General features: G+C 48.8%; 1 protein-coding gene across 9 annotated transcripts; it reads right to left on the bottom strand.

Annotated features, from left to right (window-relative positions):
- Positions 1-119: 119 nt before the first annotated feature.
- On the bottom strand, positions 120-26,694 carry PFKFB2 (6-phosphofructo-2-kinase/fructose-2,6-biphosphatase 2). Of its 9 annotated transcripts, none has more exons than XM_032467075.1 (17): positions 26,137-26,694; positions 25,460-25,728; positions 24,866-25,203; positions 23,673-23,783; positions 17,970-18,095; positions 16,921-17,017; positions 16,427-16,493; positions 16,215-16,289; positions 15,793-15,849; positions 14,752-14,876; positions 12,798-13,005; positions 12,222-12,368; positions 11,395-11,499; positions 10,508-10,637; positions 9,538-9,600; positions 9,215-9,279; positions 120-2,196 (listed from the first exon to the last, which is right to left on the bottom strand). In XM_032467075.1, exons 4-17 carry the CDS (start codon positions 23,758-23,760, stop codon positions 2,134-2,136), a joined length of 1,416 nt encoding a protein of 471 aa, XP_032322966.1. In that variant the 5' UTR covers positions 23,761-23,783; positions 24,866-25,203; positions 25,460-25,728; positions 26,137-26,694; the 3' UTR covers positions 120-2,133. The 9 variants fall into 9 exon arrangements, with proteins under 9 accessions (XP_032322966.1, XP_032322959.1, XP_032322961.1 ...); XM_032467068.1 differs by lacking the exon at positions 120-2,196 and adding an exon at positions 3,325-8,602; XM_032467070.1 differs by lacking the exon at positions 120-2,196 and adding an exon at positions 3,325-8,602 and having other exon boundaries at positions 24,978-25,203.

The raw sequence follows: 26,694 nt of genomic DNA, 5'->3' as shown, positions 1-26,694 counted from the left end.
TGGTTTCAAACACATTTTGCACGATGTTACTGTTTTGTGTATGTATAAAGTACCCCATATTATTTTGTGTGTGTGATTTTAAAAATTAGCCTCATTTCTTAATTAAAAATAACCTTTATTGTATTTATTACAAAAGCAATACATATTACTCACAAATTTTAGCATGACTTTATTTACCCAGGAGATAAACTTTTCTCTGGAGAATTGTATCTCTTGGTTTATACTTATAATAAAAATCAATGAAAAAAAAGGCCTTCAAAAGAAAGCCACTGTGCCCTAACATAGTTATTATCCTTTTACAGAAGATGGATGCCTACATTCTGGCAATTTAATTTAAGGTAATACTATGGGTGTTAAACTTAAATACTCAAACTACCTAAATTTCTACCAAAAAAAAAAAAAACAAAAACAAAAAAAAACCTGACAACACAAATTACCTTACATTCTGATTAAATACATGCAGACACCAAAACGGGGACTTAAAAATACCTTACGTGGATGAATAAATAACTAAATAAAAACATTATTGGATCAACAAAAGACAGTGCATTCAGATGCAAAAAGAAATCCACGTCACAAGAACAAGATCCGTACAGTACAGCGTGCTGTGAGCAGCCAGATGACAGCTACCTGCTACAGAGCAAAGTCAGGAGCCTTTCGAAGGCAGCTTTGTGCTGCGCGTTTGAAACAAGCTCCCGTGTGCCGGGCGCTGAACTGCCTGCAGCCGGGCGCTGAACTGCCTGCAGCCCAGCGCATCACATCTCAGGTAACAGAGCCCTGTACTGGCCACAGTATAAGAGAACCATTTGGGAAGAGCTGCATTTCATTTACATTTCTGGCTGTTCATCCTCTTGCCCAGCAAGTGGGAGTCTGAATGAAAAGGGAAAAAACATATACAAAGCTAAAAAACTTATTCTTAAAAAAAAAAAAAAGGATTTTGCTTTGGGGCTTCCATGCCCTCCTTCTGGAGCAGTGACATGGGAAAATCACATCTCTTGCCTTTGACAATCATTGATCTAGGAAATAACTACCTGGCTTATCTTTAAGGGAAATCACATGACCAGTGCATTGAGGCCTTGGTTCCCCCACCTCCCCGCTCCCCTAAGGCTTTACATGAGAGCTCAGCAGACCTAGCTAAGTAAGAGGCAGGCATCAGACCGGCTGCTCTTGACATCACAGCCAGTTTTCTTAGAGACCGTAACACGGTAGCAGACCCCACAGAAGAGTATGTCTCCCTGCACCTGTTTGGAAGCCAAAAGAACTCCGATAGAGCTGATTCCCAAGGAACCTTCTTTAGTTCTTCATGGGACCCAAAGGGCACCCTACTTTCCTCTCCGGCCCTCATTCCCAACCACCAGAGAGGAAGACCTTAGCCCTCTTTAGCTATGAGAGGCACACAGAGTCAGACAGAAAATATAGCAGCTGCAAAAGAGAACTCAGAAGATGGGCACCCCTTTGGGGGAGCCCTGCAGTCAGATCCTGCCCTCAAGGGGCCTGAACAAGGAAAACTTCTCTAAATGAAAAGGTTGCTACTGACACTCCTCTTCCATCACTGCAGAAGAGACGTTCTGGGGACTGAATTCCTCAGATATCCTCCATTCACCTGGTGAATCTGTCTCTTGTTTCCAATGTGACAAGCCAGTGACTGCTAACATATGTACTCTGGACTCCAGCTGCTCACCTGGAGTGGAAGCAGAGCCCAGCTCTTACAGCACAGAAAAGGCTGGCTGGGGTTTAGCCCCCTCACTTTGAAACAATGAAACCTGAAGAGGTGCCTCTGCACGTGAGGCAAATGCTGGCCAGCGGGGACACAATCACAGGCGGGATGTTAAATGCCGAAACGGAACAAGGCTGACCAACTTGGGCCGAGCCCAGCAAAGTGATTATAAAACCGAATCGGTTCAGGCTGCTAAACGTTTTGAGGCACAGGGAAGCTAAGTCTTTCAGGGTCACTGATATTCCCATTGGGCATGAGGGGGAGAACCATGGTGAAGCTTTTCCAGGCCTCCTTTCAGTAGCCCCGAATGTCCAGTCCCCACTTCACGTCCTGTTCAGGCCCCTGGAGGGCTGACGGGCCAGGTTCTGCAGCATTGCCCCGTCCCCCGGAGAGGTCTGGCCTCAGCCTCCATGTCATCAGGAGAGCAGCGTGAGGGATGCCGGGCGGGAGGGCCTGTGCACGGCCAGCGAGGTCTCTGCCTAGGAGCCAGGGAGGAAGAGAAACAGAGCCGTTACACCACCACCGAGTGACAGGTGAAGAAGTTGAGCAGGAACCACCCCCCCCCCCGCCCTTCCGCGGCACCCCCACGCCTCACGTCCCCAAATCCACACACATCCCTTTACTCTCGGGGGTCAGACAAACGCATGGCCGAGTCCTGGGCTTCTCTCCCTGAGAAACCGACCTTGTGGCCACGGGGGACCAGGCACTCCCTTCACACCTGGCGCGTAAGCTACACACCCAGGACAGCAGGCAGGGGCGGAAGGGAGCCCTGCGGCGAATAAAAGGAGAGTATGTGGGCTACACTGGCCAGAAGACTAGGCCAAAAAGAAGTGAGACTGCAGGCAGGGCTGTGTGGCTTCTGAGGAGGGTCCCCACCACCGTAGTTATCCCAGTCCAGCCTGCAGTCAGCGCTCAGAGCAGAAATCAACTCCTTGCCGTGAACTGGGATCCAACATTTAACCATGTGAGAAATTATTCCCCTTAGAACAGTGTTTTTCAGATGGTAAATGTGCAGCTGATCGCCCGGTCATCCAGGGAAAGTGAAGACTCTGCTTCAGGAGGCCGGGGACGGGGCCCGAGGGTCTGCATGTCTAACGCCCGCCTGGTCCTTGTGGCGGGAACAAGGAATAAGGCGTGAAAGCGGTGGCGTGACCCCTCCGGCACTTCCTCTCCCAGAAGAAGTGAAACGCCATTTTACCCCATTGGCTGCAACCTCTTTAAAAACAGGCAGGTCATGTTTTTAGAAGGAAGAGCCCCCTAAATTCTAAGAGATCTCCAAAGGTCTTCTTTGCAATAAATAATGAATTCCACGTTGCGAGTGGGAGTCATAGCACAGTGTGGGCAAAGGTAATTTTTTCTCAGTTCTTGTGGAGGCGCCCAAAGTCACGCAACTAAGTTCCAGTGCCCTCCATGATGTCCTTCCCATCTTCCCCAGAAGGTGGTGGAAGAGAGCCATGCCCCGACCAAGGACTCCAGTCACTCTGCAGACCGGCTTTTGCCTGTCTGAGGCCCAGTCACCAAGCAGCCTGAGGCCAAGTTTTAGGGGTAGGGGAGAGGGTGGAGAACACAACCCAAAATACAAAACAAAAAACCCAGAAGCCTTCTGATAGGTTCAAGTTACTCAACAATTTTATTTACCCATTCTACACACACACACACAAAAACACAATTCAAATACAGTTATACACACCTTATGTGGATCTGAGTGGCATATTTTGATATTGATGTCACCAGATTAAATTAGGATGCTGCTGAGGACTTACATTCCTTCTGTCAACAGAGCTGTCTGTGCCTCAGAAACCTACAGGCTAGCTCTATTGCCTGGGTTCCCAATTCAGTTCATGCCATTTAACTCAGTGGTGCTCAGCCTACCCCCAGCCCCCTCAAAGGGCACAGCTGGTGACCAGCCATTTGCTTTTGCCACAGCAAAACTATCACCGTTATCAGAATGAGCGGACCCTGTTACTTCAACACAAGGACAAACTGTACACAAGCAATTCAGATACAAAAAAAAAAAAAATCAAGTAGGTAAATATTGGTCACAGATCCCCAGTGGAAGGCTTACTGAAAAGAATACGTTTGCTGACTCTTAAAATCAATTTTTGAATGCAAAATCTCCTTTGCATTTTTATTAGATTCTGAGTAGGAGCCAAATAGATGGCAGGCTAAGAGCAGCTGCGCGGCCCAACGGCATGCTGCAGGCCAGGAGGGGAAGCTGGGGCACAGAGGGCTCAGAAAGTGAGGTCCTGCCCAGAAGTGGGGCAGCGGATGGGATGCCTTCAAGCAGAGGGAACAATTTCAGGCTCCGAGCAGGCACTTCCTCAGCTGAGTTTACAAACGATCTCACAAGTGATGTTCAACCTTCATTTAACGATCAGAATTTGGCTGCTACTCTTAAAAAAATGTCTATTAAAAAGCATCGTATATAGTACTTCCCCCTAAAGAAAACAGGTGGAGTGGTTACCTCCTTTCTCTGTAGGACATGGGCAGTGGACAGAGAATTGTAACAACACGCACATACTATGAACTGGTAGAATGAGAGAACGGTCAGACTGTCCGCTGACAGGTCTTGGTAGAGTCTGGCAGTTAGTCAGCACAGGGACCTGCCAGAATCTGTCAGGCAGTGTGTGTCCCTGCTGGAGTCTGTTGGGCGGTCGGCATATAGGTATTTCTAGATACAGTCTTCCGGACACGATGAGTCTGCGCTACGTCCCTGGGCATACCTCTGGTCTCTGCGTCACCTCTATGGGACGTCAGAGATCAAGCCTTCCAATGCTGCAACCCGATTTCGTTGTGACATAATTTTTAAATTAAAATATTTTAAAACACAAATAGAAATATGCAATGGAAAACCTGCATAAAATTATCACATTTCTGGAAAACACACAGCATGGCTTCCGGGCTTAGCACAGTCGATGGACTGTGCCTAAGACTGTCTAACCCAGGTACAGTTCTCTCAATTATGGACACTTTCCCCCTCGTCCTTTGGCTGCCCCAAGCATCAGTGAGCTTCTCTGGGTCTCAGATCTCCTACTCACAGAGACACCATAAGATGAATTTATTTCCAAACAGCTGCATCATGTTTCTTCAAAATGCCAGTGCCTCTGAAGATCAACTGCGGATTGCAACGAGGAACACCTAGGTCCTCATAGGAAACATTCAGCTGTTCAGTCTACGAATACACGTATCTTGTGCTTCCAACCCTGATTTCTGGAGGGGAGAAAACCCAAAACAACAGCAACAAAAAACACAACCAGAGGCAATAATACAGGGCAGACCCCTAGTACAATACATGTTTTTAAAAGATTTTCTCATCCTACTTTTCAATTGAATGCAAAACAATCCCCTTGCCAAAGCAAAGCCAAAGACAATACAGACAAGTAAGTAAGAGCTAAATTGCAACTTAAGGATTAAGAAACAGGAAGAGAAGCTAGTTCTCAAATCTGCTTTAGACTCTTCTTTCAAGTCTGTCGCAAAACTCCTCTTTCAACTTTAAGGCAAGAGAAAGATCATCAAATATACCATGACCTTCCTTTCCCTGTTTTAAGTCAATAGATTAAATGCTAGTCTTCGCCGATTTCCCCTACAACAAAGCGGAAAGCATCAGGCAGAAAGTACTCTGGAATCCATCCCTTCTTGGTGGCGTCTGTGTTGTGCACACAGACTTCTCTAAAATTTGGAGCAAGAGCTCTATTCCCTTCTATACTCTCCTGGCTTCTTCCTGCTGAACCCTCTCTGGAGGGATATCGTTCTAAAAACAAAAGGATGCTAAAGTCCTTGGTGCGGTCAAACTCCAACGTCCTGCGTCCTGTCTGAGAGCAACACTCCTTCAGGCTCCTCTTCTGGGGGACGCACATTAGCACGTGGGGAGAGCGAAGCCACACCAGCAGGCTGAGAGCCCGACCACACATCCCAGTGACTGTGCCTAACACTGGGGTTTCTGACAAGGTAACACAACACAGGTTTGTTGGAGATTTCTCCTCTAAGAGTACATGGAGCCCAAATCCAAAGTCGTGGATCAAATTGCTCGTTCTCATGTGTTAGCTCTGAACTGCACGGCAAGAGAAAAGACTGAACGCCCATTTGGGCTAAAGATGCCACCAGCCAAGCAAAGCCAGACAAGGCAACCTTGCAAAAGTGCCACACATACCTCCTCAACCACATCATCCTGGGGGGACATTCCCACCTCCCAACCCTTTTAGTCTCATAGGCAAAGGACAAGAGAAAAGTCTGAACTAATCCGTACTCCACCACGACATCCCCATTTATAGACTCAGTATGTTGCTCTTTTGCAAATGTTCATCTATTAAAAATTATATGCCCTTCCTCTAAAATAACCTTCTTGAGGGCAAGGACTTTTCTTCCGCTTTTGTGTCTCCCTCCTCCACCACACTCCACACCAGCCTGAAGCCCCACAGACAAGGGCACTAAGTACATATCATGTGAAGGCTAAACAGGAATAGGAAGTTACTTTACATCTTGGAGGCAATTTGGAGCAGAACCCAGGCAAGTTTGAAAGCTGGCTGTGATGTCCTGCTCAGGATGCAAAAATGGACTCAAGGTCACAAGCCACTCGCCCGTGATGATAACCTTCATCTTCCTGTAAGTTTTCTCTCAGTACCTCTCTCCAGGGTGCTTAAAATTCCCAGCTATTATCCAAGGACATTTATTTAACATAGTGATTGATTCCACATCACCTTGCAATGTTAAGCATTAAAGCTGGAACTAGAACCCAGAATAACCCTCTAAAACATAGCTGCTGCCTGAAGTAACTTTGCAGGGGTTACTTCATTCAATATTGAGATCTGCTCACATAGCTAACTCTGGGGAACTGTCCTTTCAGAACCATGAGGAATTCAGAATTCTGCGGTTGATGCTTTGTCCAAGGAACTACTATCCCAGTGTTTCTCCACCCAACTTCACAATATGAAGTTCTGGAGAATGGTTCAGAATCATCAGAGAAGCTATTTAAACACATGCATGTCCAGAGTCCAGTCCCACAGACTGAGTTAGAATTAATCCTAAAGTGGACCCAGGCATGCATATGTTTCAAACATTCTGTAAGGGATTCTACTGAGTACTTCCAGGTGAGAACCACAACCAAAGATCTCCTGTTAGCAAACAAAAACACCCCTGGCAAATAGTTAAATTGCTCTCACTGCTCACCTCCAAATGACAGGTTGGTAACTTTAAGGTGGGGAGTCCTCTCTTTTAAAAAATCTCATGAGAACTCTAGACCTGCCTCTCAGAAAAATGCTCATACACATACTCACACATTTTGCATACAAAATTAGGGGGCGGGTGGGAGGAGGATGCACCATGGGCCACCACGGGGCTAAGAACCCCTGCTCTACACATTTCCTGCTTAACCTGCAGGAAAAATGGAACGACACAAGTAAATGGATAAATGGTCTAGAGCTAGACCCTACGGGATCCCAAGACTCCCCTGGACGTCAAGGTGAGATAAAACAGTACCCCAGTGAGGGAGGTTAAATTTATCACCACGCTTTTCCACATTTGGGGGAAAAAAAGATGCTCATGCAAAAGACAGTTTTAACTTAAAGAGGAAAGTGGGCTGGAATCATTGGAAAATAAAACGCAGCTCTAGTGAGCTCTTCTCTGCCATTTCCCGTGAGCAACCCAGACATCAACAGCGACTCCTGAATCCAACTCTGTCCTTCTAAACCGTCCCAGAGGTCACTGGCTTTGGCAGGAGTTCCCATGGTCGGCAAAGAAGCTGGGACCCACCGGAGAAAAGACATGACTGCCCCCCAAGAGCCCTGCAAGACTCAGAGACCATTGTCCTCTCCTGAACCTCACTCCGCTGAGGCCCAAAGACTTATATCTGAAAAACACAAATCAAGGTACTTCCCACCTATTGAGACCCAGCCTCCCCCAGGGCACCGAAGACTCAGGATTGTTTCTCATGAAAGGAGGTGAGAACGCTCACCCTACGTCCACTTCCAGGCTCTAGAGCATCTGTGGATGTTCTGTAGCCCGGGCTGACCCTTGCAGGACCTGACTCCAGAGGAGGGGAGAAGGGAAAAGAAAGGCTCTCCTAAGTCCAGACCCATTTAGACCCACTGCAGAGAGCATCCACTGAGGCCAGATTTCTCTCTCGCCCACCGCCCCTTCCCTCCTAGACGGACACACAACGACAGTGCCATGCATCACATTGGGCAAGCCAAAGGGGACAGGGGAGAAGGGGAAGAAGCAGGCAGGGAAGGTCTGTGAGTAAAGCACACCTTGAAGAGGCAAGGTGGAGGTGGAGGGAGAATGGGCTGCCCTGTCCCCTCCACCCCACACCCCGCCACACCCTTTTACCAACACAAGGACATTAGTAAGTTTAGACGCAGTGGACGGACAAGAACCACAGCATGCTCAGCCTCAGCCCAGCTCTGCCAATCACCCCAGGAGAGCATGTCCCTTTTCATCCTCCTCCAGACCTCCCCAACCGAGGACGTGTCTGTCCTAACACACCCAACTCGCCAGCCTGTCCCTGAGCGGGGAGATGTTTCACGCCGTGGACTAGCTAAGGTGGGTCTGCAAACACATGACCTCACGTTCTCTGTTAAGATTCGTGGTGGGGGGGCCAGGGGAGGGAAGGGTGGGGGTTGGAAGTTAAATGACTCCTTGGTGATTAGTGACAAGGGCAGGAGGCCAGGGCTGGAGGGAAACACACGGTTACACCACCGGAATGCTGACTTGGGTCTTCGGCTGGTCGGCCCCTTCTTGCGTGTCCAGGGCACGGAGAGGGCTGAGGGGCTTGAGGGGCCGGCTCCCAACACTGTAATTTCTTGGACGCCTTATTGTATTCGAACTGGACAGAGGCGTAAAGCTGTTCCTTCTCATCCTTACAGGGGTTTGGTTCTTGGGGAGGTTGTTCTGATTGGAAACGAGGGACACCACACAAATGAAAGGCAAGCCAAAAGCTCACTCGTAAAGGTTAAATAATGCTTGTAACCACAACAGCCTCCTCCACTCCTGCTCCTCTGCAGACAGGGTCTCTCAAAAGACAAGGGCTGTGGCCCGGTCCCCTAGCCCCAGGAAGCTAAGGGGTTGGAGAGCGAGACACTCCGTGAGCATCACACTTCAGAGCAGGCCAAGAGGCCCAAAGAAAGGAAGGGGCTGATTTACGATCACACAGATGACCAGGACAGACCTGGAACAAACTACACCTCCTGACCCCACATACAGGCACCTCTGGATCCTGCTTTTTCTAAAGGGAGCACTTTCTGGGAGAAAAAAATCTGCATTTCACTCCAGCCAAACACTTTCCATATTTCACTGGATTTCCAAGAGCCAATGGTTAAGATTCACAAAAGAGGTATTAATTTTAAAAAATAGCTGTTTCTAAATCTCTTCCTTTTGGAAGTAAAGACTACACAGGACAAAAATGTTTTTGTACATAAAAGAAACCCCAGTCTCCTGATGCCAATGGTTCAAAGACTCGAGGTGGCAGGGAGCCTGCGTGTTCATCTGTGGGAAGACACTTACAGTTGGCTTGTCACGGTGGGTGTTCACAGCCTCCACGTTGAGGTTAATTGTTTCGACTTTGCATCCTGAGAAAACAGAGTTAAGTGAAGAGGCTTTCAGGAAAAAAGCTCAGAGAAAAACTCCTTAGTTGCAATAGGGTAATAAAGGAACACATGTATCCCCAAATATATACATACATCCCTTTAAAAATGGAAGGCGCTGACGGAACTTCCCTGGTACACAGGGGTGAGGAAGTTGAACTTCTAGGCAAACTTCAGAGAAAACTCAAAGATCCTGACCTTCTGCCATCCCCACCGCCTGCCCGGTCCTAAGCGCATAGTTACCATAGGCCACAGGTGTCAGTTTGAAGATGGTATGGAGAGGACACCTCAGGTACGGGAGCTCATCTGAAAGTGGAAAGACCCAGGGAAGGAAGTCTCAGAATTACGGAGCAAGGTCAAGTTAGTGGAAGGGAGAGCCTAAGGAGCTTGTGAGACTCCTTTACCCCAACCTGGGGTCGTTCAACTCCTCTAAACCCCAGACAACGATCAACACAGCCTCCAAGGAAGCCACCCAAGCTACTGAGTGGCTAAGGAAGGAAGGAGGTCTCCTTTAGGTCCTTCCTTGCAGGCAAAACAGGAGTAAGTGTCGTGGCCAGGGCCCCACAGAAGGGAAGACTGAGGTACACCTGGGTACACGTAAGGTCAGTCTGCAGGTATCCCAGCAGCTCAGGGAGATGGTGGGGAGGGGAGGGGAGGGGGAGGGAGAGAGGAGGGGGAGGGGGGAAGGGGGAAGGGAAGGGGAGGGGGAGGAGTAGGGGAGGAGGAGGGGAGGAGGGGGAAGGGAAGGGGAGGAGGAGGAGGAGGGGAGGAGGGGGAGGGGGAGGAGAGGAAAGGAAAGATCAGAAAAGGCAGCAACATTTCCTTACTTCTCTACCCAGATGCTGTCTACCCTGAATCCCAAGGGTGAAGAGGCTTCTGAGATACCTCCCTCCTTGTAGCCAGAGTAACAAGCAGGGAATGTTCAAGCACTTTTCCAATGCTGCCAGGAGTGTCAGCTTGATGCTGGCCCTTTAGCCAAGCAGGATCAAGGGCTCCAGCAGCAGCCGCTCTCCACTGGGGGCTTTTGTACCAGGAGAGTAAATTCAGCAAGATGTTGGCCCAGTGGCTGCTGGGAACCCCACACCGCTGCCTGAAGAATGTACTCCAATTTGAGTGGAAGAGGCAGAGGTCTGGTTGCCAGGGATCCTGGTGCCTCCCCAAGTCCAGCTCCCTCCCCAAGGATGTGTCCCTAGGCCCTTCCCTAGCACGGCACCTGCACCCTTATCCAAGAAGTAGGCCAGGAGGCAGCGCATGACAGCCTGGTGGGAGATGACGAGGACGTTGCCCTGACGCTCCAGCTCCATGATGACAGGCTCCAGCCGCTGCACCAGGTCCTGGTACGACTGTGGGGGAAGGGCAGGCTGGTAGGAGGCCAGGCGCAAGCTGGCAGCCAAGTCGGGGGCTGCGTCCAGAGTTTAACAGGCCACTTCTCCTTTCTCCCCAGCCGGCTTTCCTCCTGGAGGCTCAGCGACTTCGTGTTGTTCGCTAACTGCCCCCAGCCCTGGTATCTCTTGAGAATATTCAGACCTTTCAAGAGCAACATTCAGACTGAGAAAATTGCAGGCCAAGAAGAGAAAATCTGAATACAGCCTGTGTTTATGTCTTCTTCCCACAGAATAGGCATAGGGTATGACCACAAGGCTCCCGGGGATTCCCTAGACCCCTGCCATCCTGTTTAATTTACCTTTGCCTCACACATCCCTAGACCACTTAGACCAGGAAGCAACCTCAAACTCCGAAGATGATAGGAAAAGCATTCAACTCCCATACATTTACCTGGTACCTAGACCTGCTTGGGTCAGGGTGGGACTGAGGAAGTGGAATGGAAAAAAGAAGCAAGAAAGATCACGTTGATTCTACAACATAGCCAACAACAGAAGTATCCTGTCACCCTCTTCCCGGGAGATCTTGACAAATCAACGAGGCATTCGACTGCATGAGCTGAACTGAACACAGCAGGACCCAAAGGTAGGAAGAGAAACTAAAAGATGCCTTCAGTGCCCTTTCTAGGTCCCCAAAATCACTCAATCTTTACCCCAAATTAAAGCAAAACCCCCAGCAAAGGATAGGGCTGTCCCCAACCACGTAGGGGAATCTCACCTCCCCTCCAGGATATCGATACAGGTACTTCTCTTGATCTCGAAGCGCAAACTCATCTGGGTACTGTTTCTCAATCTCCGCGTACGTCATCTCCTCGCACACGCCCTGCAGGAGCCACACAGCCCGAAGAGGTGAACTGACCCACATGGCCCCCCAAGTGCTGAAGGCAACCCTGAGGAATACTAGCTCTCTACTAAGCGCCAGGCACTGGGCTGGCTCCTTTCATGGACTGTATCTTACTGGCGGGCAGGGCGAGGGCCACTGCGGGAGGCAGGGCATCTCTGCTGTGGGGAGCTTTCAGGTCAGGGAAAGTCAGCAGAGTAAAAGAAACAGGAAGCAGGGAAGGAGGGGAAACTGAAGGGCCTGGAGAATTCTTGCAGAAGGCATAAAAGGGTACGGAGGAAGGAAAGGGAAAGAAATGCCTGCTTCTGTGCTCAAGGACAGAGAAAGTTAAGAACAAATTTGGAAAGGACTTTTCCAGACCAAGTGACCTAAGCAGGAATTAACAAAGTGAGTTGCTGCTAGCTACTTCTTGTTCCCAGGAGTACAGATGGAGAAACCAAATGGAGCTCCCCTCTCCCCGGGCGCCAGAAGCTAGGTAGAAACTGGTTTGGGTCCCATCATTGGCACAGGGGTGTCAAGCATTTAGGAGGCCCTGCTTGGGGGCACAATTCCTCCCCAAACTGGCCATAGGTTCAGCTTCCTCAAAGTTTCTACTTGGTGGTTCCAGTTTTCCAGATAAAATGGCCCACATCGTGACTTTGGAGCATCCCTGTCTGAACAGGACACTCTTACTGGCTTTCTGGCCACTGGAGCCTCCTACTCACAGCATCAATCTCATTCAGAATCTTCCACTGCTCGTAGGTCACCCCCAGGGATTCAGCGGTCTGGATCGTCCTCTTCAACTGGCTCGTCCACACTTTGAGGTCTGCGATCTCCTGTTCCTCCAGAAACTTCCTTAGAGCCTGCGCAAACTGGGATGTGAAGTAAAACTTTTAAAAGAGGAGAAAACACACGCACACAGGACTACTAACTCAGCCTGTAAAGGGCAACGTGCCTGACGCTGATCAAACTCTGAAAGGTGATACATGGTTACAATAAACCCAAGAGGAAATGAACTTCACCCGGAGCACCCTGTACTGTGCTAGGCATACAAGCTGTGCCCAATAAACATCTGACGGCTGAATGATCACAGCAGAAACGGTTCCAAGTTATGTACACTTCACTGCAGGGCTGGAGTCGCCGAACAGGAAAACGTCTTTTCACTTGTTGGATGAGTCTCTGAAACCACAGCCTAAGCCCCAGAAGGATTCAGGAAGAAGTAAGGGGATAAAAGAGATGACCCCCACCATGCCCTTCTAACTCTAAGCCTAGGAAATCCAGCCTGCTGGCCAGCTACGCACCTGTTTTCCCCGCACCGAGAGGCCCGAGTCACCCCCAATCTTCCCCAAGAGATTGAACTCGCTCTCTCCGTGCCGGCAAAGGTAGATGGTGCGAGGCTGGACGTGGATGTTCATGAGGTAGTAGACGATCTTGCTCTGGATGTAGTCCTGGACTTTGTTCACTAGGAATCGCTGGCCCACATTTATCACCTTGATGAAAGAAAGATCCCTGGGACAGAGCAGGGGAAAAAAAAAAAATCCTGCGGGTGTGAAAGTCTGAGGGTCACAGGAGGAAGGGAAAGGCTCTGCGTGTTACCTGCAGGCTCCCAGCAGCAGGTGTGCCTCCCCCGCCACACCCCACCCGCACTTAGGGAACCGGATGGTCAGAGATGGATGACTCCTCAGAACCAAGAGGAAGCAAAATTTCCAGACTTTCCCATCAGTCAGCACCACTTCCTCAGTGCCTACGCTGTGCCATGCGATGTGGATGGGTATGGTCAACAGAATCCAGGCTTCCCCCTGGGGGCTCAGCTGAATGACCCGAAGGCTTTGCTAACCCTGATGCTTGGCGAGAAGCACAGCACCATGTACCGTGGTCAGAGTCAGACAGAGTCTGGCAGAGTCAGGGTACCGCGTCCACCAGCACGGAGGGGAGGGGAGGGAGGGGGTGCTAAACCTCAGACAGAGATCTCTGAGCATTCCCTGCGTCTACCTAAATGCAGCCTCTCCCAAGGGCACTGACATAGACTGCTTGCTTTCGGCCATCGGGGAAAATGTCCTAATTATAAAAACAGTAAGTGCTTATTCCAAAAAAAAAAAAAAAATCTTTTTTACAAAAAGGTAGAATGATGCAAATAAATATCACCCACAATCCTACCAACCAGAGGTAACACCTATAAACACACACACGTTCTTCTAGAACGTTTTTCTATGTAGGACTTCGGGCTAACTGAGGAATATACTATTATGCCATATCTAAGGCAGTGGTTTTCAACTTCTGTGTTAAGAACACCTCCAAACACTAATATTCTGGGCACCACACTTGAAGGAACTGAAAGACTCAGAACATTAAGCAGACCACTGAAGCAATTTACCAGTGGGCTCGGCACACTATCTCGCCACTTGCTTGGCTGCAGCGCTGTACTCTTATCTGGACGGAGCTGTTAACAGCTCTGACAGCAGGCTTTTTCAAAGAACCCCCTCCCCCACAGGTATCCTTGCACCCACGTTGTTCTTCAACATAGACTTGACACACACCAAGTTAACCTGTATTCTCTACCACGATGCCGACAGGCACTGCCATAGTAAATAATAGACACAAAAAATACACATATATATATATTACATGCATAAGCACATATGCAAGATATTATGTTTTATAAAATATATAGTTACATATTACATGTTACTTAACATATGAAATATGTGTATAAATATATGTACTACTATATATCTTACTATATATACGTATATATACACACACAATAAACTTTAAAAATTGATCAAAAACTGATGGCACATCTCTAAGGGGTGTCCTACAACACCCTACTTCAAAACTACTGATCTAGAGCAGTGGTTCTCAGCCGGGGGCGATTTTGCCCTCCAGGGAAACAGCTTCAATTGTCACAGCTTGGCAGTGCTGCTGGGATCCAGTGGGCAGAGGCCAGGGAAGCTGCTGAACACCCTGTGGTGCACAAGACAGCCCCCACCGCACAGAATTATCCAGCCAAAATGTCAACCATGCACAGGTTGAGAAGTTGTGCTCTAGAGGACAGACAGAAGAACTTATGGTAAGAAGCACTCCAGTGTTCAAGTATAAAATTCAATCCACGTAGAAGCCACAGATCGGTATCTGGTTTCCCTGTGAACAGAGGCCTGGATTGTCAGAAGGAAGTCTAGGGACAGAGGGAGAAAGACTCTTCCCTCGAACGAGAGCCCTGCCTCAGGCCCTTCAAACCTCGGCCTTCAACCTTACTTGTCATAGTTGTCTGGGTCAAGGGGTTGATAGGTGACTTTGTAGCACTCAATTCTCTTTAGGAAGTCCTCCATCACATTCTCCCTGTTCCTTTCAGGGTAGTCAGGGCTCGACACCTTTACCTCCTGGAATCAGAGGAAGAGCAGGGCCTAGTCAGAGGTCTGCCCTTACCAGCCCTCCTGCAAACAGCCACTGCTAAATAAAGACAAGGAAGGCCACAGAAGTGGCCTTTCTCTGGAGTGTTGGCAATCCCCGTTCATTGAGCACCTCCTCCCTATCCTGTGACCCTGGCAACCAAGAAGGGAAAGACAACTGGGGAGTCATGTGCCTGCCCTTGGCTGAAGGACAGAGGCAGTCACGCAGCCAAGGCTGCTCCCGGGCCCCAATCCCTTTATGGACCATCCTGGGGAAACAGAAAGGATATTCAATTTCTCTCCATGACCACTCAGAATAGGATGCTTGATCTGACACATGGCTGCCTTGGACCAGACACGTCTTCAGCAAGTTCCCACCAGGCTACAACGTGCGAGTGTCTACTCAGCACAGCACAACATGGGTGCTGGCTTCAGCTGTGACCACTCAGGGCCCGGGGCACTGGGCACATCGAAGGCTGACCTGAGTGTTAGACAACTGGTGGGCAGATGACCTTCCTATAAGGTGGCCCTGACGGATCTTGAAGAGTCTGATCTATTCTGAGAATACACCTAGGTCTCAGCACCCAGCTAGTACCTAGAGCACAGGGCCAGGACTCCTACAGTTTAAGTCTGGCCACTATTCAACAGCCAATTCTTCCTTCATTCCTCAAAGCCTGTTTCTTCTCCCAAGGGAAGAGTGTGGACGTACAAAACAGTGTTCTGGCAGATCAAAAAGATCACCCTGTATCGTTAAACGCATCTACTTCTTTCTTTCATTTCCCAGTTGGCGGACTCTCCCCCTCCCCCACCAACACACACACACACACACACACACACACACACACACACACACACACACACAGAGCACAAAGGATAATGAGGTGGTGGTGTGCAGGGGTGCACCTACCAGGATGTTGGCAGCAATGACATAGGGATCATCACAGACAGATTCCACAAAGAAGACCTGGCAGGGAGAGAAGGCAGTGAGCAACGACTCAGTCACGGCCAGGCTGCTCACTAAGAGCATGTGCTCATACCTGCCCCTCCCCGGCCACCACATCCCCTGGGATTTTCTTTCATGAAAGTGGCCTTCAAGGCCTTGTCATTTAAAAATAGCTCTTACCACATCCCCAGGGTCTCATACATACAGGCTAAGGGTCTGAGAAAGGACCTGAAAGAAAACACTCAAGGACTGGGAGTAACGCACCCAGAGGAGAGAATCATATATCCAGTCCTGCCCTCACCCACTGCAGTCACACAGGCCTGCCTGTCCCCCCTAACTGCCCACTCCGCTCACCCCTTACCCTCCCGCTTGGAGTCAGATCCTACCTTGAAGGAATTCTCCTCAGCAAAGTTCAAAATCATGTCCCTCCTCTCTCGAGTGGTATTGGTGGCATCGAACACCTGGGAAGAAAGCCCGCGAGGTTGATGAGCAGGGACCGAGACATGGAATCCCACCGAGGTGGACCCAGGGTGGGGCTGTGCAGCCAAGCTGCTGAAAGGGTGGAGACCAAGGCAGGGAAGAGGCAGGTAAGGCTCACCGCGATCTGCCCACTGTCCTCAGTGAGATACGCCTTAACGTCCTCCAGCGCCACCAGAGCACACTGTCTGCCAGGAGAGCAAGGACGTCAGCAAGGGGCCTGGGGCAAGGCCAGGCTCAGGCACAGCCAGAGACATCAACAGCTGGGTTGCCACAGGAGCCACATCACTTCCTGTTTAGTTTCCCCACTGGTCAAAAATTGTCCCCAACTAGACCCTTCACCTTCCCCACTGAGACCTCACCTTCCTGTATCTCTCCCCTTCCCCGGCCCCAGGTATGTATCTTATCCCCCTGGAGATGTAGCCTCCAAGCATATGTGCAACTTCCTAGCCCGGCTCTTCCACCCACCCCAGCCCAAGGTGACCTGCCCAGCAGATAACTTCCACTTAAAATCCCCACAGCATAGTTACTGCAAGGAAAACCAAGCCCCATCACATCTGGTCCCACGCCAGCCAAGAAAGAGCTGGCCTGGAGGCCAGGCCTAGGACCACTCACCGGCGGATCTTCATGGCCTCCTCGTTGTCATGTCGGAAGAAGTCGTAGGACTTATAGGACTTGACTGCTTGACGCCGATACACCCCCAGGTTAAACACTGCAGGAGACAGCCACAGCATTCGGCAGTGCAACAATACGATGTCCCAAAGGGGACTTCTTGGTCTAATGTCAGAGTGGCCAAGGGGGCAGAAAGCACTGGGGCACGTTGGGAACAACAGCAGACTAAGAACCAAGTTTAAGTTCGAGTTCTGACTTACTAGACTTTGGACAAGCCTTAAATTACCCGAGTTTTTGTTTGGTTGGCTTTTTTAAATCTTATAACAGCTTAATTATTTTTAAACACTTTTACCATGTTACGTATTTTTGAATACTGGGGTCTTAGGTTGACGAATGTCTTCCATTCTAGTGTGCATACAAAGCAGAATGCAGTCCGCTCAGAATTTCATCATCTTTGAAAACTTCTTATTCTGGGCACAGTATGTTACAGGACCTGTGACTTCCTCTCTAAATATTCTGAAGTGCTATTATTTATTTTCCAAATGTCTTCCACATTTGTACTACTGATTGTTTATTGTGAAAGTTTTGATATTCAGATGTTCGAGTGGTTACTAGTCAAAATGTGTGCCTGCACAGCCTCCTGGTTGGTCTACAAAGAAGGCTCATGGGCAACTCTTTCTTTCTTCTTGTTTCTATTCTGCCCACATCTCCATCCTTGCACGAGCTGTTAAGTGGCCTGAGTTTTCATTTCCTCAGCCACTTTGGCTATTCCACAGGGGTACTGCTAGGATTAGAAGAGATGCTGTAGATAAAGGGCTTTGGAAATGCAAAGCCCTATATTCATTTAATTCCTAATACGCTTATCAAAGGCCTTCCCTCAAAACTAGGCCAATCCAGCCAGGCCAAGAGGAACAAGTGTCCGGACAGGGAATAAATCCAGGAAATCAGGAAGCAACCACTACTTGCTGCCAGGAGTACCCCGTAACCCTGATGCCAGGGAGAATAAAGGAGCGGACCACTTCCTTTCCCGGGGAACGAACGGCTGTACCTACCTTTGGTGGGCACCCCAATCCAGTTGAGGTAGCGTGTGAGTTTCTTGGACACGTAGGTTTTGCCCCGGGCTGGTAAACCAATCATAACGATGAGGGTCGGGGAGTTGGTCATGTAGGACGCCCACGCTAGAGAGAAAAGAAATGGAACAGAACTAAAGGACGAGGGGCCGGGTAAGGTTTGTGCACTGGGCTAGGAACCTCATGGTCTGAATCTGGTTTGACCCGCATGAACCTCAGTGAGGCCAGTGTCCAGGAAGGCAAACTGAGGAGATACTGGGTGAACCCTCCTCAAGGAGACTTAAAGAGTCATGTAGACTCCCAGAGAGTAACCAAACCAAGACACATCTCTTCTACTTTTCCAAAGTCTTCACAGAGGTACCCAAGATGGAAAGAGAAAAAAAAAGTGGCAAAGATTAGAAAGACAGTAACCATGAGACAAACAGTAACACAAAAGTGTGTAGCCTTGAAGAAGGGTCTTGTGCCTGGAGACCCCACCAGTGTGGACCTGAGCAGGCTCCTGTAACAGGTCCAACAGAGTTTCTACCCTGAGGATCCCATCTTTTCCTTCAGAGCCACACGCAAGAAGTATTTTCATTAAAAAGAGTCTGGTCTCAATCTGTTTTGACCGTTGCACTCAGACTACGAGTTTCAACCAGAATTCTGAAACCATTTGACTGTGGCAAAGCCTACCTGACACGAGCTGACTAGACCTCAGGGAGCTTCGTGGTAGCTGGCGCATGTGGGCATCATGGCCAGCCTGCCTCAAAGGCCCAAGTAAAAGCAAGTTTAGAAGCAGGAACAGCCGCTGGCCTGCCCTTTCCTTAGGAAACTGACTTCAGGAATGCTCGTTTACAGAGACAGGGCTCACTAGACAGATGGGGTTGACTGGATGCTCAGGACAGGTGACCTCCCTAAGGATACACAATGAGTCATCGGTAGAGCTGGCTCTAGAATCCAGATCTTGTGCTTCCTAGGCAGCTTTTCTCCATAAAAAGGGCCTCTAGTTCCTCATCAGCTTGCTCCCAGGGGCTGGCTCCTCCCTGCCCATCCTGCCCCAGACAAGGGGTGGGACAATGAATGCCCTGCACTGCTGCCAGCCACGTTCCTGAGACCCAAACTGAGCTCATCTGGGAGGGCTCCCACTCTGCTGGACTGCTGTGTGGGAGGCCCTGCATGCCGATGGGATGGGAAAGAACTGCTTTCACCTATGTCTTCCCAGCACTGCCTTCCAGAAGACGCCCCATGAGTAGTCACTGCTTCTCTGCCCTGGCACAAGGTGACCCTGGAAGGCTAAGAAATAGTTCAGCCAAACTGGGGTCCCTGGATGGGAAAGTCATCTTTCATCTTTTGAGAAGGGAATGTGAAATGATCTCAAGGAGGAAGTGAGCAGAGGGATGTGGGTAGAGAACAGACCTCAGAAGGAAGAGAGTTTCCGAGGGGTTTTGGCAAGAAGTACCCAGAAGCCAAAGAGGGGCCCTGGCAGTGACAGAGGGGCGCATGCTCAGACTCGGGACAGAGGGCTTGGGTTTCAGTCCTCTCCCCACTGTGCACGTGGAAAATTCCCAGGCCTGAGCAGGAGCCTCTCCAAGGTAGGTAATGAGCAACAGAAGTGATTTACATCTCTGTCCAAACAGGGAGCACAAAGGCAGGCAAACGCCAGGCTGCAGGCTCAGCTGATGTTACTCCCCAGTCTCTGACCCCTAATATGCAGATCTGCTCTGCCCGGGATCAGCTGCCTCAGGTTTCAGGAGTGAAATCCTCCTGAGTCTTCACTTTCTCCAGCCCAGCACCCCTCTCTTCTCAATCCCCATGGCTTGGCTCATTACCTTCATGTCTAGTCCTGCTCTGTCCACACCTTCCAGCCCATTAGGCACTTCCCCTAGAGGTCCTGTTACCCTCCCTGGAGCTGAAAATGAGCCATCCTTGGGAGATGCTCTGAAGCCAAGCAGGGAACTAGCTGCCCCATGTTTACCAAACTAGACAGAGAGCGCTAAGAACAAAAGAGAACTCGGGGCACGAAGGACGCCTCAGGGTACCCCCCAGCAACACACCTCCCACCTCTGCCCAGAACACATCTGCACCACACCTGCTGCCACCAGGGCTTCTCCTTTTCTTGAGGACAAAACTAAACCATCTTCCTATCTCAAATTGCCACATCAGCAAAACCAGGAACATTCTGTTCTGCCTGTTATAAAACACCGTCACCACCTTAATCTGAACAGTAGGCACTTCACACTGATTAATTTCAGAGACAATGTAACATACCCCTCGACTTACAATGGAAAGCTGTTTCAATCCTGAAACTCTCTCCTACCTTCTTTAAACAAGGTGGAACTCGCTTTCTCAATCTTATTTTCCCTTCATGAACACACTTAGAGGTAATGAGAGTTTGGAAACTTCCCTCCTGCTAGACAGCAAACCTCAAGCCCAGAGAGAAGGGAAGAGCTTGGCCGACAGTTCCCTCAATAGAAAGTCAAGGTCAGGGCTTTGATCAGACTCCTGGTTTCGTGATTGCCCAATCAGTCCCAGTCACCAGCTCTTGTCAGCACCTAAGGAAGGGAGCCATGTGGCCAGCACGACTCTGCTCTCTAATCTAATCCTGAAGGTGGTCTAGAAGACCAGTGGTTCCCGGCTGTCTCCTGACCAAGGTCTTCTTCCACTTTTTGGTCTAAATAGCCCCAACATTTTGAAATGTGCTGCCCTTAAAAGTGTGCTTCAGTGGCAATATCTTCTTTTTATTCCTCAGAAGTCATAAAACTGCTGATTATCCCCTGCTATCTGACTGGTAGTCATAAAACAGCCACATTCTACAGCCAGACACTTCGAATGTTAACGTTTTATGTAACCCGCGCAGCAATAGCTGATAATGCACAATTTCTATCAAGCACTTTGAAATATGAAAACCAGTTAACAATACAGAACTTTTGAGGAATGCTGATCAACAATTCAAACGTGTCTATCTTTTCTCCTATTATTTCTGTAGGAAAACTTGCTAGCACAAACGTGCAAAGATGTATACGCAAGGATGCTCACTACAGCACTGTTTGTGATGGTGGAAAATTGTAAACAACATAAATGTCCATCAGGGAGAGGCTGGCACAGCCATATGACGCAATTCTATGCAGAATGAGGTAAATCTAAATTTACTGATGTGAAAAAAAATGTCCACAATATAGTATGTTAAAAAAAAAAAAAAAGGAAATGGCAGCAGAACAAAATATATACAGTGTGAACCTATTTTCATTAACAGGACACACCAGAATAATATTTGGAAGGAATCAAACTTAACAGGGACAAGAAAAATTGTAAGAGCTTTCTTGCTTTTTCCTTTCTTTCTGTATTGTCTGAATTTTTCATGAACCTGTATTGCTTTTGTAATTAGAGAAAGATTCATACGGAAACTTGTCTGTTCCAGACCTATTCAAAATATCAAAGAATGAAAGAAACAAAGGAAGAAAAGCATGTAGACCTCTGCCCCACTCCCAATTCCTGAAACCGGTCATCTGAGCACCTTAAAGGCACCTCAGCCAGTACCACCCCCCTTCTTCCCATCCCTGGAGCAGCTGAAATTCCGGTAATGCTCCTTTGGAAGTTTTGGCTCCCTCAAGACATTCTTCAGCTGTCCAGCTCAGGCACTTCTCAGCCTTGAAGTCAGCCAACAACAGGTGTTAATTAGCAGCAATAGGATAACGAGTGAGCTATTAATAAAGCAACTGCTGGGTGTGAACACTACGCAGCCAGGAGAGCCTGTTTCAAGATACAGGCAGTAACAGAGACAAAGGAAATAAACTAAAACCTACTCTCATAACGCTGTTTCCCCTGTGACTATGGCCACCAGTCTCACAGTCCAACCATGAGGGGAGGAGAGAGTGGGGTAAATGAATGACAGCAGCTTCAGGACCACCCAGTGCCTCCAGGGAGTAGGGGAGAGGGTGGAACTTGGGAAGGAGAGATCAGAGCCTGTAGGAGGAATTAAGAGCCTAGAGGAAGCCAAGAGTCCTAGGATTACTGCTTCCTCAGTTAATCAAAAACCCTCATAGCAGAAAAACTTCAGAAGAGTTAGGAAGGCAGGTAGGAGATTCCCATGGAGGAGAAAGCTGAACTCAAAGGACTGACACTGGGCATTGCGCAGAGTCAGAGAGCCCCACAGTGATCAACCCCCTCACACCACCACCACCAGCTCTCTGTTCTCTTTTTGGCTCAAGTGTCCTAGTAATACGAGGGCACATCTCTTTAAGATGTGCATCCCATATCACCAAATCTGGGTGACAATGCTGCCAAACAAGAGGAGAAAACATTCTTTACTAAAAACACCATCTTTCATAGGGCTCTTTTAAATAGTGAGCTCCCAGATAAGCATTTAGAGTATAACTCAACGTATATATACTGTTTCAGGAATAAACACAACATGCAAACAGAGTCACCAATGAAACGTGACACATCAACACTCTTCCCAGTGCTGCCCTACAGATTTACTCACTCAATTCTCACATCACTCCAGGGGTGGGGCGGGGGTGGAGGTACTACTAGTATTCCCATTTTATGAACAAGTAAACTGAGGCGTGGAGAGGATAAGCAACTTGTTTAAAAGCATGTGGCTAGGAAGTAGTAAAACCAAGATTCAAGCCCAGGCAGTCTGACTCCGGAGGCTGCACTCAATCGTCGGGCTATACTAGTTACCTTCCCCCGGGGTATTTGTGCTCAGTACCTGGCTTCCTGCCCTGGCAGAGAAAGAAGACCCTGATCATAAAGGTGCACCAACCCCAGTCCCCAGTATCACATCCAAACAAGCTGCCTTTGTTGCAGCCCAAACCCCAGCGAGCCTCATCAGTGCTAGGTGAAAAGAGACGATCATCGTTAATCATGAGACTGACAAGGGCATGACATCAAGGTTGAGACTCTAGGGTAAACTTTGAACATGAGATGATTCCAGGTCTCATGCTAGTTGGCTGTTTCCACCTGCTGATATATATAACCACTGAAGTGAGAAGAACTGACTGACAAGGTTCCAAAGGAACCTGGAAGCAGGGGAAAGAGTTAGCTTGCCTTGAGGTTCCCCCAAACATCTGAGGACCAGTTGCCCAGGACCTTTTGGACCAGGCTATGCAGTCTTGCAGTCCATAGGATGCTTAGGCATGCAGATGCATGGGGACAGGAAAGGGCACTTCATCTCTCTGCAAACCCACCTGCTGCCTCTGTCTAAAAGATTGTCATGGAAATGTTCCCATGAAACCTGTGCCCAGAGAAATGAACCTCCAGGGAAAATAGTTTGCAAAGTGTAAAGGCTAAACCCATGAGCAGCATCCTCAAAAAACTTAACCCAAGAGATAAAGGGAAACTGTTAACAGTATCAGTCCTGAGTAATTTCTGCACCCTACCACTCTGCCTTTCCCACTGCATGTACAATAATGCTTCCTCTAACTTTCAACATCAATCCAGTGTGCAGATACCCCCAGGAGAGAGAGAGATTTGGTTAAAGAAAGCAGTAAGAAAATGCTGGGCTACACCATCTAGCCCCAAGGACAGACATTTCACTGAATCTACATGTTTCAGACAGGAAATTCTCCTGGTAGACTTTGTTTTAAATTCCCTTGTCAAAGAATTACTTCTCACTCCCACCAAGCTGCAAAGTCAAGTATTACAATTATATTCCTGAGATAAAATCCCAGCAGAGAGCAGCCCCTCCTCTTTCTCAGAACTCACAACATTTCTTCTCAGACATTCGGAGATTTGACTTGGTTTCATAGCTGTTGTTGTTCTGTTCTGAGGATAATGCAGAATTCCCAGACATGGCAGCTCTTGTTCAGGGGATGTCTGAAAAAGACAAAAGGGGTGTAAGGAAGGGAAGGAAGGAGACATCCCTCAAAACCCTAAAAAGAGGATCGGCAAGGTATAAGTGAAAGAACCCTAGGCCAAGAGTCAAGTCCAGACCTCTTTCTCCCAGCTAACAGCTACATGCCCTAGGATAAAGTTATGAGTGTCCCTGGCCCTCTGTTTCCCCATCTATAAAGACCTACACCAGAACCTTGCATGTATAATGCTGACATAGGAGTTTACATTCGCATAAATCATCTCCTTCAGTCCTTCCAATAATCCTGTAATAAAACACATTTGGCTACCATTATTACTTCTCCCCATTTCACAGACTGAAAAACTGAGGTTAATCAAATTAAGTTAGTTCCTGACCTCAGATTCCAATTTAAGAATCTGGGGAGAGTGGTGGCAGCAATTAGAGGTAGAGTGGCCTGCGAACAGATCAAGTCCATTATCATCAAGCAACTGCAGTCCAATGGTAGGATTCAGTCCTGACAAAAATGAGAAGTGGGAAAATCTCAAACATGTCTCCTGAAGGAAAAACTGTAACTGAACCGGGAGACAGCCCTATCACGTCATTATTTCTCCACTGGTGCTCTCATTCTCAAGCCCTTGTCCGCACCTTCTCCCCATCTATGCCCTAGGAAGCAGTCTATGGAAGAAACACTGGGGAGGAAAGAGGCGGTAAATAGCTTCCCCAAGGTCACCTGCAGAGTAAGGGATAAGTCCTGACCTGAACTGGGGCAGGAGAGCCCAGAGTCCACTCAGCAAATCCTGACAAGGGACTCGTGAGGAAGGAAGGTCCTACTGTTTCAAGGACCTTGCACGGTTCTTCCACAGACCACACAAATCCTCTAACCGAGACTTCAGCTGCGGCTCCGGGTCTCTAAACGTCCGCACTCTGGGCGATGCCCGGGGGCCCGCACTTCCCCTAAACAACGAGGCTTCATCATCCCCCACCTCATTAGGGTGCACGCAGCCTCCCTCCTCTCTCCCGCCTAGATCCTACAAGGCGCTGTACAGCTGTCGCTCGCCCCAGGATCCCTCCTAAGAGCCCTCCCGGCTGTGGCCCCAGCACCTACTCGATAAAGCGGCAGACGGGAGGCAACCGACTGCGGCCGGGGTCCAGCACACCAGTCCCCGGAGAATCACGTGCCCCTGCCTGGCTCCGCCCACTCCCGCGCTTGTCCTCACCTGGGGAGAATCGTCCACCAATCGAGCGCCCGCGGGCTCCAGGGGGCGGGGCTGAAATCGGAATCGCTGACGCTAGCGCCTAAAGGAGGATGGAGCTGTGGAGGTTGGTTGCGTCGTTGCTTGGCAACTAAAGGGCTGGGGGCGGGGTTTATAGAAAGCGTCACTTTCTCATACTCTCGCGAGAGAGAACTAGTAGCCGTCTTGAGAGGGTGTGACTTTTTGGTAACTGGAAAAAAACGTTGCGGAGATTAACGCTTTCCTCCCTGAATTCCAGCGGGACGTCGTTAGAGCCATAAATTGGAACGTTAAGCGTTAGAAGGTGCTTTGCTAGAGTAAACTATAACAGTACTTAAGCTGGTTACATCTTAGGGTGTTTGCATATTCTTCCCTTAGGTTAGGCACTGTAAACTAAGAAAAACAACTGCTCTCACCACTGAACCAGGAGCTTCCCTAGACCCACGCACATACTGCAGTGGACTTACCACCTTACTTATTCTCCCTCCTACCACCCGCGCTGTCCCGTCTGTTCTGGTCATCTTGAAGAACCAAAGAGGAAAACTGGGCCGGGAGAAAACTGGGTCATGAAAGGTGTGAAAAGACGCAGTTTCCATAGAACTTATTCAGAGGTAGAGGCTTTTACAGTGTAGACGAGTTTGGACGTTTCAAATGAACTGTTCACAGTTGCCCCCAGGCCCGTTTGATGCTTGATTCTGTTGAGGAACCTCCTCTACGCAGGGTAGGCCTTGCTGCTCTAGATACAGGATAGAAAAAGAACAATGAGTATGGATTTCTTGGAAGAAAGAGAAATTTAGAGATATTTTTACTCCTCTTTCACCAGGGGATTAAATTCATCCTTTATAACAACGCAAATAGTATTTCCTCTTTGAAGCTTTTTACAACTCCCAGTATGTTATGGTTGCCCTCTCTGTGCCTGTACAACTGCTTTATCCATTCAGCAAGTATTTACTGAGAATTTATTCGCGAAGCACAGTCCTTCATTCTAGGGATACAGGGCTGAAATCAGTCACATAATCCAGCATTATTACGTTGCTGTGAACTTCAATGGTTATGTGTCCTTTCCACCCCACCCTCTCTCTCGATTACGTAAGTACTTTGCCATACTAAAGGCAGGAATGTAGTCGTCTTGGTATTTGTATACCTAGAGCCTGAACTGGAATCTGGATGACATACGTTAGTCCTCTTCATTCCTCTTCAGTATACTGCCACCACCTCCTGAATGTAGCAGTTGCCCTTGGCCCAGATGCTGACATCATACTGCGCTTTCTGATGTGGCAAATGGAAGTTTTCAAGTTACAGTCTTACGGAGGTGGAAAGGCCAGTCGCCCGGCCCCCTTAACCTCAATGACTCAATGTTTGCTGCAGCGGTGAGTCTAGTCACGAGTATCTGCTTGTTTCTGACAGGTCCTTTGACTCACTGACCATTCTTGGCATTCGTTTGCGTTCCGAACTATGATTCTGTTTCTCCCGGTGTAATTTAGAAGCTTCAATTTAATAATTTCCGACCTAAATGCAAGGTTACATTCCAATGTACTCGATTCAGCAACTCCTTCCCCCGCCTTCTTCCCTTGAGCATATATGCTGCCGACGCAGAGGGCACCTCACTCGCTCTACAGGTAGCAAGACCAGTCGCACTACAGGAATACGAGTAAATCTTCATCCTTTGCCTCCGGAAGCCGAGCGGCTGGGAATTGGTTGT

The sequence above is a fragment of the Camelus ferus genome, chromosome 23 (assembly GCF_009834535.1).
Source record: "Camelus ferus isolate YT-003-E chromosome 23, BCGSAC_Cfer_1.0, whole genome shotgun sequence".
NCBI classification, from domain to species: domain Eukaryota; kingdom Metazoa; phylum Chordata; class Mammalia; order Artiodactyla; family Camelidae; genus Camelus; species Camelus ferus.
The sequence above is the reverse complement of the archived record's forward strand: the minus strand, read 5'-3'. Positions and strand labels throughout refer to the sequence as shown.